The 14,617-nt window shown below is 38.4% G+C and overlaps 1 protein-coding gene across 5 annotated transcripts in view; it reads right to left on the reverse strand.

Moving 5' to 3' along the window:
- The window catches only part of ARAP2 (ArfGAP with RhoGAP domain, ankyrin repeat and PH domain 2), a 178,468-nt gene that overhangs the window by 121,182 nt on the left and 42,669 nt on the right, over positions 1-14,617 (reverse strand). For all 5 annotated transcript variants that reach the window (XM_028848385.2, XM_028848386.2, XM_015138193.3 and 2 more), the window contains exon 7: positions 4,986-5,055. In XM_028848385.2, coding sequence (XP_028704218.2) covers positions 4,986-5,055 — 70 coding nt within the window. The remainder of the gene's footprint in view (positions 1-4,985; positions 5,056-14,617) is intronic.

Here is a 14,617-nt window from a genome sequence, read left to right on the forward strand (position 1 = left end):
TGGTCAAAAAGACCGAATAATGGAGGCGTAAAGCAGAGAAATAAGAGGACAACAACGTAGAGTCAAAAGACAGAAGACTGATAACGTATACCAAGCCACATTGCAGAAGGTCTGGAATATCAGAAGAGTTTGGATACATCCTTAAGGGATTTCTTTTTCTCTTCCCTTCCACAGCATTATCCTTGGAACCCACACTTTTGAGCAGGTCCCAGATATAATTGTTTCGGAAAAAAAGCAAACCATTCCATGCAGGAAGCATGTATTAAGTTTAATATTTCTCCTAGCCATAAGCTCCTGCCTTAGCAATTGGTAAGGGACAGTCATCATTAGCATCATGGAATTCTACCGGAAGGATATCCTCTTCTGCTATTTAAGGAGATACACAATATCATCATGGCATTATCTCTGAGTATTTTTTTAAGTTTCTTCTCCTTCACTAGCTCTGTTACAGTCTCCCATCCCTGCCTTTATTTATCCATCAAAATCCTATCCATTCTTTAATGTAACCTTAAATACGAATGCAATGAAGGCTCTCCTATGTCCTCCCACGCAGCCAAAACTGAGTATGGTATATGAGCTATGATTCAGGAAGATGAATGGGTAACCTTATACAGAAAAGAGAGAAGGATGTCAAGAAATAAGCACTTAGTAAACAACTTACTTCTTCTCCTTTTTACTTTATCTTCTCTCCCTATAAAAGTCCCTTTCCACTGTTTTTTTTAATTGTTTAAATTCACACATAATAATTGTTCATATTTATGGGATACATAGTGATGTTATGATACAGTGATGTCGTGATGCATATAAAATGTAATGATCAGATCAGGTAATGGGCATATCCACCATCTCAAATATTTATCATCTCTCTGTGTTGGAAACATTCAATATCCTCCTTCTGGCTATTTTAAACTATATTAAATTAGTGTTAACTACAGTTATCCTACACTGCTATAGAACACTAGGACTTATTCCTCCTCTCTAGCTGTAAGTTCCTGCCCTTTAACAAATCTCTCCCTATGCCCTCCTTCTTCCTACCCTTCACAGCCTCTAGTATCCTCTGTACTACTTTTTACTTTGGTAAGATTCACTTTGAAAAAGGCTTCCTCATGAGTGAGAATATATACTGTTTAACTTTCTGTTCCTGGCTTATTTCACTTAATATAATGTCTTCCAGCTCTACAAACTTTATTCAGAGTAATCTAAAATTTCTCTCTTCTTTTCTTATCTATTCATTTCACTCAATTTCACTGCCATATTTCAAGTAATCAATAGTTTATGTAACTATCTCATACGTACCACAAACTTTAAAACTGAATTTACTTTCACCTGAAGACTTACGCTCTCTTTATACTCGTCCATTAAAATATCAACTCTTCTAGTCCATCTGAAATAGAATGAAGTCATCTTCGACCTTTGCTGGTTCCTTTGCACCCACATAACTTGCATTCTCCCCACATCTAGAATCAACTTCCTCCCCACCACTCACCAACTCTGAATTACTGTCACATTGGTTTTCTTGAGGTTTCCTGAATATATCACATTTCTACCCAAGCCAGTGCCTTTGCATACACTGTTTGCTCTGCAAGGAATTGTTTTCACACCAATCTGCACATACTTACTGCCTCCTCCTCCTTCATATTTCAGCATAAATATATCCTCCTGAAGAAAGCCTCTCTGACCAGCACAATCTCTCAGGCCCCTCATCCTCATAGATAACCCGAATTTAAGCTAATAGCAACCTGAATTTTTCCTTTATAAAAATTATTAATTGTAATTTAAACGGTGACTTTATATTTACCCGTGTGATCATTTGATTAATATAGTCTCCCCAAATAGGCTTCAGGTCATTTATCTATGTTCCTCACCACCTTTCACGTAGCTAATACTATAGAAATATTTTCTGAATGGCTCATTTTTAATATTTCTTGAAATTCATTTCTTACCACTTCCGCTGAGCCTCCACTGAGCCTATACATTAGTCTACATGCTAATAAATTAACACCTGGCTTAGTGCAACAGTATCCGGATTTGCCTCCCTAGTTTCAGTTTGTTTTCCTTCTGAATTTTCCTGTATATTGTTTTTCAAACGTCATACGTTGGAGAAAATAAAGAAAAGACTCATGGAGGTGAATAACAAGATGGGTCTGATGTTTGCTGAGAATGTTGATGGATGGCAATGGCTAGGGAGTCTCAGACGGAAGAACAAAAACACAAGGGGAACATGTAGGAAAAGACATGTTCCAGTTTCCCATAGTGTATACTCAGTCACTGTTTAAAAAGATCATTAGGCAGAGACACATGACATGATTGGCTTAACAAAGCAAACCCTACAAACGCAAGTAGGTTAAAATGGCAATACAAGGCCAAAACTAGACCAATAAGTGCTCTAGAAACTCAAAAGAGGAAGATAACATCTTTCCATTGTCAGTCAACCTAAGGAGGTGGGAAAGGGCACGGCATCTTTGGGGACAGTGTAAAAACCCCTCTCCTCTAAGTCTGTAGTGGCTGAGACCAGACAGCAGGAATTAGAATGCCTAAAAACATTTACAGTTTATCCCCTACATGATCTGTTTCCAAATTGTAGTTTGCATAAGAATTAAAGGAACTTATAACAATATCCCTCTAGTGAGATAATTAACTATTTGTTGAGGAAAATGTTAACAGTAACCCATTTTGTCACTAGAAATAAGTCAAGTAGCACTGTACTGAAAGAAACAGGGATCAAAAAAAGATTATCTTTCCAATAGATCCTGTTAAAGAGAAGACAATTCCTTAATAAATAACCTACACACCTATAACGATATATTTAACAAGCAAATATTTCTGGTAGAATAATATAAAAACATAATTCCCCAGAGGTGATCAAAATATACTTAACAAGCAAAATACTATGTCACTATAACCATAGAAAGTTGTAGTTTATCTAATGGCTCATTTAAAATCTGAGATCCCAAGAAAAATCTTGTAATTTTTAACATTGTAGCACTGATTTTTATATTTGTCTTGCAACAGTACAAGATAAAGACAATAAAAAAAAAATACTCAAATGACAACAACGCTCACAATGCCTGTGTTTTTCAGAGTATAAAATTTTCCTTAAGGAAAGAAATTTTAAAGCATCCCTTGAGCCTGTAACACACAGATATCTAGGTCAAGTTTGTCATTTATCTACCATTTTGAGACAATGAAGCGATCACAGGGCAATTCTGCCACAGCTGGGTGAAAATGGGGGTGAGTTAGATTTCTTTACAGGGGATAAAATATCAGGGTTGTTTGGATCATGCCATTTTCTGTGATATAATGAAGAAGTCCTTACAGAGACATGATTGGCAGCCTCAAGGAAAGTGGAAGAAACCTAGGGAATGTGTAACTCTGCACACTACCTCCCAAAGGCCCAACCACATGCTCCTCAAGTGCCCATTTAAACATTAAAAGAACTGTGCTCAGTTCACACAGCTGTTACCACTGGGTCACGCAGCCACGATAGCGGCTATGGCCACACCTATGCATCCCTTTTGCTAGAAGAGTTACAACAGAAACCATGCCTCCTTTTAGGAAACACCGAATCCAGTGTTTCTGTGTTTTGCCAAAATGAAACCAACCATCTAGACAATAAATGGATGAAATGTCAAAGAAAATAACAACTTAAACTTTTTAATATTAAGCTAAATGATTTGCAATATCTCATTTTTATATGAACTCTTTAATCTCAATTTCAAACCAAGCTTCATCATTTTCATTGCATCAATAACTAAAAATGTGAGAGGTCCTCATCTCTTCACTGCAGTTCAGATGAGCTTTAAAAGAACAAACTGAGAGAAAGAGGGAAAAACAATCCAGTTTGACACAGTTACTAGAAATTATGTCAAATGAAAATAATGGTATCACCAACAACAGTCTTATGGCATGGAAGCCTGTCTCGCTTCTAAGTAGTTCTCCTCCTCATTTCAATCAAACCAGAAAAGGTTACAGGTGATGGAGAAAACCAGCAGTGAGATTCTGTCAGCTATATAGACTACCTTCTACTCACCCTAGGGAACGAATTGTCTTCACATTCAAATGTACAAGCAAACTAGAAAAAAAAAAAAAAAAAAAGCTAAAACAGAAAACAGCTTTTAAGGCTGGTCACGGTAGCTCATGTCTGTAATCCCAGCACTTTGGGAGGCCAAGGCGGCAGATAACTTGAGATAAGAAGTTCGAGACTAGCCTGGCCAACATGGTGAAACCTTGTCTCTACTAAAACTACAAAATTAGCCAGGCACGGTGGTGCACACCTGTGATCCCAGCTACTTGGGAGGCTGAAGCAGGAGAATTGCTGGAACCCAGGAGGCAGAGGCTGCAGTGAGCCAAGATCATGCCACTATACTCCAGCCTGGGCAACACAGCAAGACTTTGTCTCCAAAAAAAAAAAAACAGTTTTTCAAAAATATTCATCCAACCATCTTGTAAACCTCCAAGAGGTGTGTTTATACCCATTTGATGTTCTGAGTCACTGCAAAGTGAAACCAAACAATTAACACCTCTCTATATCTTCCATAATTCTCAGCCATAGGGTATGCAGTGTGTGTTATGTTGCACTATGTTACTGTCTGTCTAAAAGCATATATTCTTCTGTCCTGCAGCAATAAAGAAGCAATATGTAAGAAGATGCCTAAATTTCTATTAGAACCATAGGTATTGCCAATATTAGGGGGTGAAAATCTCTAAATAATGAGAAAATAATGTTAGATTAAGAGCTACAAAAAAAAAGCATGTGGTTAAATCTTAAAATTAGTGTGTTAAAAGAAAGTACATACTTAAGACAAAAATCATCTGATTTTAATTAACTAAGCATATGGTACGATATTTATTAGTTGCAACTTCAAATTCTTTTCATGTTGAGAAACCACCTCCTATTCTTAAAAACCAAACCGCTTGCTTACTTTACTGAAGTACACCTAGTATGCATAAAAAAGCAATTTTTGAAAACTGTAAAATGTATTTACCTTCTCATTATTGTAGTAAGAAATGCTAAGGCCATCAAATTTCACCCATCTCTTCTGAAACATGCGTTTTCTGCAAAAGATATGAAATTGTTATTTTACATTTAAGTACTATGAACTTAGATTGTTAAATACATGTGTAATGTAACCGTGTAAATATATTATCATTTATTGTTAAACAGCATAAACAACAATAGGTGATGATAATATATAGTTTTGGCCATGGCACATAGGAAAAAATAGCATAATAGTACTTTCTGATCAGCTGACCTATTTTTTTTTTTATGACACAATTAACAGTGTTGTCACACCCATTTGTAAGGTTGAGTGCAAAATAAAATATGGTCAGAAACACTATCACTCAATCCATTTCTAATAGTAAAGATAATCCTTTCATCAAAATAATATAAGCTTTCATCCCTCATTAAGCTTATATATCTATTTTATGTTTCCTTCACTTTTGTTTTAGGGCATAAATATCTTACTAAAATAACAAGGCTTTGTCAATTGGATTTACATGGAAAACACATTTAATTTTGATTGAATAAGCTGAAGAAGACCTGAACAAATATACAGAATCATTTATAAGCATTCAAAATTCAGTGAAACATTATTTTTAAATGATCATATGAAAGGCAAAGGTAGTTTAAAATGGCTACTGACATGAAAAACAAAAGCAAAATAATATAATCACAGGTTTCAGGCTTAAAAGAAAAATGAAACTATTTTTCTGACTATATAAGGAAGAAAGTGAAGCACTGTTTTCACTTAGGATTGCTTTTTATTTTTATTTTATATTCTCCTTCCCTGAAGGCAGACAATCGTAGGTACTTTTGGTCTTTAACACAGAAAACACATGAAAATGAACTTCCTATTTTTAAAAAATATTATTTCTAAACAAACATCAACCCTGTCTACCTTGTGCTTTTGCAATTTTCTAAAATGTTTAAAACAAGGAGTTGGCATAACTTTCCTTGGCTCTCAGAAGACTTAACAAAAAAAGAACTTCAGGAAGTGTAGAGAGCTTGTCTCTGAGCTGGTTCCCCAGCCACAAATCTATTATGCAAGTGAAACACAGCAAGCCTCCCAAATTAATCGTTAGCAAATATGTTCTACATAAGATAAAATTATACCAAATCTGATCAAATACAAAAAAAAGTTTTTGAGATTCTTCAGTGCAGACATTTTCACATATAAGCACTGAATTAATTATGATGTAATAAGATCATGTAAAGATCTTAAAAACATGTAACCACTTCATATTTAACTCTAATTACAGGAAAAATAAAATAAAACAAAAATTTTGGCCAGGGGTGGTGGCTCATGTTTATAATTCCATTACTTTGAGAAGCTGAGGTGGGTGGATCACTGGGCAACACGGCGAAATCCTGTCTCTACAAAATATATTTTTAAAAAAAAATAGCCGGGCACGGTGGCGCACACCAGTTGTCCAAGCTATTTGGGAGGCTGCAGTGAAAGGATCATTTGAGCCCAGGAGGTTAAAGCTGTAGTGAGTTATGACTATACCACTGTACTCTAGCCTGGGCGACACAGTGAGAGCCCTATCTCAAAAAAAAATTATTTTAAAAGCATGTTACCACAACTGACCACCCAGCCCTCTTTCCATCATATTTTTCATCTTTCAGCTTCTTTTTAACTTTTCTTGGCCTGTCTGCAATGGGTTTTCCTCACTTTGCAACATCCAACAGTGTTAGAGGCATCTAGCTTTTACTTTTTCCAGCAACCCAAGATTCCTTAAATTATCAGCATTAAACGTTAAAAGATAAAGCTATATTAAGCAAACACACAATAATTATACACTGGATAAATTAGTCACTTTTTGCTCATTTCATGTTTATCTCTTCCACACTTAAAGGCAGAGAAATACATACCTTCTAACACAATCCAAACAGTAATTCAGCAAATCATGATTTTGTTTTGGAACACAACCCACTTCACGTTGTGAATAACAGTAAGCTAGAGCTCAATTATACATATAATCTTCCATTTTAAGATAAAAATAATTAACATCTGTGGGGGATAGAGGCCTTAGGGCCTCCCATTACCCCACTATTCCCTTTGCTGACTCCTTATCTTTCAGTTACATCTAAACCAACTACAAAGAAATCCCTCCCCAATGACCCGATCCAAAGTGGATAACAAAGTTATTCTCTCTCACAATACCCTCTACTTTTCCTCACAGCACTTAACACAACCTCTAATTTTATATATTTGTTTATTTGCTTAATGTTTGTCTCCCACACCAGGTCTTATGCTTTACAAGGACAACATTTATTTCCTTCCGTATGATCAGCAAGTAGTGCAGAGAGGAATATGGCACTGAAAAAGAATTTGCTGAAGGAATGAGTGGCATGATTAAAAGCACAGTCCTTCTGGCACCATGGGCGGGATGACAGACAAATAAAACCTCAAATGATCAGCCCTCATAAAATCAGCATCTTTTAAAAGAAAGGTTAAGGGAATGCAAGAAACTTTAGAACACTCAGAATTAAATTCAAAGTTTTGAAACCTGCCAAAACATCAAGTGTAAAAGGTTTACAACCTATTTCACATGTCTTACTTAAGATTAACTGCAGCCACTCCAACTCATAAAATTTCTTAGAATTCCATCACCATCTTGATAGATAGTTTGTGGTCTGAGGCATCATCCAGGAACTTAATATTTGTGTCCACAGAAAAAGCGAAAGAGGGAGAGCAGATAACTTAGTATGTGTTAGGTTTACGGATCAGTCGAAGATGCAGCATTTGACTAGCAACACCTCCCCTCTCAGGTGCTCATAATGCAAAGGACACACCCTACCACTGACTCTCTGAGGAAAACCTCAGCCTCTGAGAGAATCAGCTCCTAAGATATTCTCCCAATTATTTTAATTTTTCTCAACTGCCAGGTGACTATTTGATGTCTTCATCTATTTTTAACTCAATAGTTTTAAAGATTATTAAACCTCTTTAACATTCTATGAAGGGACAGGTAAATAAGACAAATCCCAGCCCACAGTGAAATGGAATGAGAAGCCACAGGGTGTAGCAGATGAAAGAACAACCATCCTACAGGTGGAGAAAGCTATTCTGCACTTCTACCATTGAAAGTTGGCTTCTGTGGTCATCCATTCATCCAGTCAGCCATCAAAATCTGCGGATACATACTCCGTGGACACCACTCTCTGGCCACACTGCCTCTCTTCTCCAGACTCTTTCTTGCTTCATGGCCTTCCCATATGCCATTGTCTCTGCTTGGAATGCTGCCTGCCTGTTCCTAACATGGCTGGCTCCTGCTTATTCTTGAGAGTTCACCTTTAATGTCTTTCCCATCAAGTGACCATTTCTGACTATGCATAGATCATTCAAGTCTCTTTGTTCTCTTGCTCCATTTCTTTGCTTAATTACACTAAACAGAACATGTAATTTTATATTTGTTTTTGCTTCATATATCACCCATACTACATTTCTTTTTCCTGAGCCTTTTCTTTTTGCAAAATATGCATTTTATTGATACATATTAATTGACATATTTACGGGGTAAATGTGGCATTTTGATATATGCATACAATGTGTAATGATCAATCAGGGTAAATATATCCATCATATCCAACAGATGCTGAGATCCTTGAGTACAGAATCCATTTCTGTTTTGTTCATCAATATAAAACCAGTAACTATCATAGTTTCTCACACACAAAACATACCTAATATTTAGTGAAGAAACGAATGTATTTTTCACTGAAAGATATTTACTTGAATTTCTATTGTATAAATACAGAGATAAACACTACTGAAAAACTTCATCCGTAATTTTATTTTTGCAAATATTAAAAACCAGATTTTTATATGACAAAATAAACACTTTGTAAAACTACTGTTGCAGGATCCTCGGGGTGTTGCTTTTCTGGCCAGAAGCCTCTGCGGCTGGCGGCGCCTTTGCCTGAGTTCTGCTCTAGCCCACTGGGCTTGTTTCACCCATTCGGGGTGAGCAGGCTGTGCTCGGCTGACGCTACCGGCCTGGATCCCGTAACTGCCGATGGCGAGCCAGGTGTGGAGCAGTGAGGGGTGTGTGAGCAAGCGAGCATGGGGTCCAGCCACTGCACACAGTGAGGCACACTGGCTGCTGCAGTGGGGCAGCCAGCAGCAGGTGTCTGCACAGGCGCCAGCTCTCTGCAAGGCTGCAGCCGGACCGGGCACACCACAAGCAGCTTCCACGGCTGCCACCAGGAAACATAGTGGTGGCTGGAAGCTTGAGACTACAGGAACCTAAGAGGTCCAAAGAGGGAGTCACAGCCCTGCCTCGGGGCGCTTCCAGGTCTCAGTTCCCTGAAGGGCCGCAGCTCTTCTCTCCTTGTTTTCACGCATAACACGGTGAGAAGGCGAAGCGTTTCGGCCCTGTTTGTGTTATCTCTTTCAGCCCCTGCATCTCTCAGGTCCCAAGTTCTTGTCCCGTGTCCAGGAAGAATCAGGTATACAGACAAATGGAGGGTGAGCAAGGCGAAGAGGAGCTTTATTGAGTGACCTGAGCAGGTCAGAGCAGTGCTCAGAGCAGGTCCTGGGTGGGGAGCTCCTCTCTGTAGTGAGGTCATCTGATGTCTGCAGCTCTCAGCAGAGTAGGCCCCGGAGTGGGTAGCTCCTCCCTGCAGCAGGTCGTCCTGATGTCTGCCCAGCTCTGGTTGATCTGAGGGCTTTTATGGGGCTCAGGGGAGGAAGTGCACACCAACTGGTCCATGGGCGGCCATAGGCAGGCCCAGAAAAGGCACCACAAGTTCCTACTGTGGTCCGCAGGACTAGTCGGCCCCCAACCTTCAGGCCCTCCCTGGCCTGAAGATGGAGCTTCACCGAGGACCTGCTCCCTTCTGCCCATGGTCCAGCTTCACCTCCTGCTGTTCACGGCGCCCAGGCTGTTCATGCCAAGAGGTGTCTGCAGGCCAGTGCTGAGTTGCCCTCAGTGCTCCCTGGGCTTTCCTCCCTCCCATGCTCATCAGGACCCAAAGGCCAGACGAGGGCCCAGACAGCAGGAAGCTGGCCTATCAGCACTTCCGCAAGAGTGCACACATCCAGATGTGCTGTGACAGCACCTGGCCTCGGCCCCAGTCTTGCTCTGAGGTAGGAGCGGACAGCGGGAGCAGGGAGAGGCCAGGCAGTAGGAGCAGCCACCTTTGAGCTTGCGGGGGTAGGGGGACTCTTCTGGTCCCCAAGAGTGCAGAGATGCCTAGATGCCTGGCTCTGTAGCCTTGGCTTGGGCCGCAGCTACTGCAACCAGGAACACAGGGCTCCTGACTGCTCCCAGCCTCCACCAAGAACACAGGGGTGCCTTGAACGCACAGCAACGACTTGGACATCTGTAGCTACACCCAGGAGAGCAGGACTGCTGTCTGCTCCACGGAGTGGGAGGCCTGGGTCCCACAACCACAACTTGCCAGCTGCAATTGCACCCGAGGATCTCCCGCTCTACCAACTCGGAAGGGGCGGGGCTCCCACTTGTCCTTGGCTCACGCCATCTCCCTGGAGTATGCAGCCCTGGCCGCACCTCTCCGCTGCAGCCAGTTTGATGGCAGCAGTGGCTCCAGATGGGTTGCCGCTGCCATCACTACCTTATTAAAAATAAATAAATAAATAAATAAATAAGATCCTATAGAAAGCTTGAAAAGTTCACCATTAATTTCCATGTAATTTCAAAATACATTTTGGAATAAAAAAACAATTTTGAGATGGAGTCTCGCTCTGTCACCTAGGACGGAGTGCAGTGGCACAATCTCTGCATACTGCAACCTCCACCTCCCAGTGATTCTTCTTCAAGTGATTTTTCTGCCTCAGCCTCTCGAGTAGCTGGGACTACAGGCACACACCACCACACCCGGCTAATTTTTGTATTTTTAGTACAGACAGGGTTTCACCATATTGGACAGGCTGGTCTGGAACTCTTGACCTCATGATCCGCCCGCCTGGGCCTCCCAAAGTGCTGGGATTACAGGTATGAGCAACCACGCCTGGCTGAATTAAAAACTTTTTAACCAACACCTCACCATTAACCCCACCTCTCAGTCCCTATTAATCACCATTCTACTCTGTTTCTATGAGTTCATTTTTTTTTTAGATTCCACCTATACATAGATCCCACATAAAGGTTACAAACTTTCAGTTAGAAGAAGAATAAATGCTGGAGATGTAATATATAGCATGGTGACTATAGCTAATAACAACATATTGTACACCTGAAATTTGCTAAGACTGTACATCTTAAGTGTTCTTACCACACACACACACACACACACACACACACACACACACAACTCTGTTAGGTGACAGTTATGTCATTAGCTTCTGTTAACCATTTCACAATATATAGGGATATCGAATCATCATACTGTATACCTTAAACATATAAGATCTTTGATAATCACATCTCAATAAAGCTGGAAACAAAAAGAAAAATGTAAATATGGTTATTTAAAATGTGTGCATTTGATACTTTCCTATTTAAAAATGTAAAATAACCAATTCATTTTTAAAACTAAATTCATATAAACACTGAATAAACTATTTTCCTCATTAAAACTATCAACATTCAATTAGCTGTTTTCCACATGTGAACTTCAATACTGAATTCTAATAATTAGCTAAAGATAAAACTTCACACTTAGATCTTTTCTCAGCATTATTCCTATTTTTTTTTTTTTTTTTTTTTTTTTTTTTTTTTTGAGACAGAATCTTGCTCTTGTTGCCCAAGCTGGAGTTCAACAGTGCAATCTGGGCTCACCACAACCTCTGCCTCCTAGGTTCATGCCATTCTCCTGCCTCAGCCTACTGAGTAGCTGGGATTACAGGCATGTGCCACCACTCCTGGCTAATTTTGTATTTTTAATAGAGACGGAGTTCTCCATGTTGGTCAGGATGGTCTCGAACTCCTGACTTCAGGTGATCCGCCCATCTCGGCCTCCCAAAGTGCTGGGATTACAGGTGTGAGCCACTGCGCCTGGCCTTCCCTTTTCTAGCAAATGGAAACTTAGATTAATTCATATTGGTAAACCTTGCAAATTAATCAAAATTTCAACTAAATAATAAAATGAAAATCTTGAGAAGTCCTGTGCTTCTAACTGCCAATGTAAAATTAAATTAATAAATATCGATGATTTCTAAATGTTTAAGAATTATCTTTTCTGTGCAAAAGTTCAATACTCCTCTCATGTGTTTCTAAACATATATTCACTATCCGGCAATTAATTTCATTATAATGACATATAATTAATATATGCACTGTAAGAATTTGCTAAAGTACTTCGAAAGTTAATTTCAATTACTAGCTTAATTTGCTTCATAAATTTTAAAAAACAGAAAAAGAGAATGTATACAAGACAATGCCATCTTAGCCTATGTTCCGGCTACCACACAATACAAATTAGATCTGAAATAATGATGCATTATTGCACAGAAAATAGATTTAAAGTTGTAGTCAATAGAGAAGTTATTTGTTACTACATTTGGTAATAAAAATAGCAAACACATAGTCCTTTGTTTCAGGCATTGTGTAGAGCCACATACAAATATTAACTCATCCTCCAGACAACTATGTGAGACAGGTAACATTATTACATCCATTTTAGAGATGAAGGCACAGAGGCAGTGGTTGGTTAAATAATTTGTCCAAGTCATACAACTAATAAAGAACATATCTGGGAGTGTCTTCCCAATGACTGCTCTTAACTGCTACACAAAACAGACATTAGTGCATTTTATAGCAAAGTACCCAGGACATCCCTTTAGGTAGTAATAACATTTGACCTCTACATTTTATATGTAACTTCAATCTTGCAAAGTGCTTCAGAAGTCCTTCAGGAAAAAAGGTAAAGCAGACATGAAACACGTTAGCCTGAGTTTTATCTTATTTTGTTTTTAGGGTTCTGAAGGGAAACATTTCTTTAAGAAGCTTTTTTCAAAGAATTTATAAGGCTTGTGCAGTATTATTGAACAGATTTCTATAAACTCTTCCCTTGAGCTCTGGTAGGGCAGGTGGTGTAAAGTTTCAACTGCTTTCATGAAAACAGCTTCACCATCTGGTATCAGTTTTTGTTGTCTCAAAATGTGTTTCTTAAAAATTATTTTTTAACAACACTGTATACACACACAATTAAATCTCTATTTATGAAGTACTCACACAGAGGCACTCCTGTTTAATTTCATTCCTAAGTGCCAGCAGAGTTTTTTTTTTTTTAATATTACATCTTTATGCTTAAAAAACAAATCCTAGTATCTAACAAGCATACTAACTAACCAGTGATACCAATCTAAGGTGAGACAGGCTACCAAATTGTCACCTTTAAAAATCACACAATTGGAAAGAATATCAAAGGCATTAAGTCAAATGTATGGCTTTTATCAATCATGCCATTTAAGGTAATGGAAAACATACTTCCCAAGTATTCTAAACAATCTCAAAGTAAAAAATATCATCACCATGCTGTTCCCGATTCATCTGCCTTGTTTACACAGCCCTAAAGAATCACGGCATATTTTATGTTATTCCCTCCTCTAACCCTAACGAGACCCAATATTTTCTAGGACTACAATCTCCATAAGTATATATTTTTATTTATCTAATTACTCATTTTTATTCAGCTAATTATTTGTTGATCCAATTACTCTTTTAAGAAGCAGAAGACTTTTAAATGATGCAGTAACAAAGTATTTTAGGGTGAGAAAGATGCCAGGAATTACTAAAATATTTCTATAAAATGCCAGTACTTCTCTATTCTAAAGAGCATTTTCTCACTTTTAAGCAAACAGAAATAACAATTTCCAAGATTATATGAACCAAATGAGCTGGGGCCAAAAAATGAAAATAAAACAAAAAAAGTATCTTCAATCTCAGCTTCCATCTCTGCTATATCTACATCTTAAAATGAGAAGAAGAAAAAAAAAAAGGTACTCAACATAAAATTCCAAGGGCTAAAAAGATTCTTGGAAGTCAATGATAAAGCCTGAATTTTAGTGTGCAACTACTAATTTTAAACATATCTACAAAGAGCTTAGTGCTTTCATAAAGTGGTGTATAAAAAGCTACGTTAAAAGATTCACACTTCTTCATTTTATAGAGTCATATCATACAAAATACATCATGAACCAGTTTCCAGTTAAAAATATCAGTTAAAAGCTTGCATTTACTTCTACTCCTCCCCAGACCTCACTAAAAGACATCAAAGGATTAAGAAATAAATAAAAATAAATAAATGCCTTCAAAGCAACACTGACTAAAGTAGTCAAGGACAGTAACAATAGCTAGAAATCTGGAAACAGAAGGAGAGATAAGAACTGATCGCTAAGCCAGCATTAGATTAAATTAAGAGGAAAACACATTTACTCTTGCATTACCTCTGAAAATCTCAGGAAATAGAGGTACCAAGTAACTCTGGAAGTGACTATGAAAGTGAGGGTGAGGCGCTGATAATGGATATGTCGAAAGGCAGTTTAAGACGTAGACTTGCCCTCCAACATCACAGAATCCTTCTCCCCCACTTTGCATTGTTGGAAAATTGTCTCTCTGCCTTCACTCAACATAATAGTGTAGCTTTATTCAATGGAGAGAATAAAACAGGAGGTTTTGGGGCTGGGAGACTCAGGCATAGCTATAC

This window comes from Macaca mulatta, chromosome 5, assembly GCF_049350105.2.
Source record: "Macaca mulatta isolate MMU2019108-1 chromosome 5, T2T-MMU8v2.0, whole genome shotgun sequence".
In the NCBI taxonomy this organism is placed as follows: Eukaryota; Metazoa; Chordata; class Mammalia; order Primates; family Cercopithecidae; genus Macaca; species Macaca mulatta.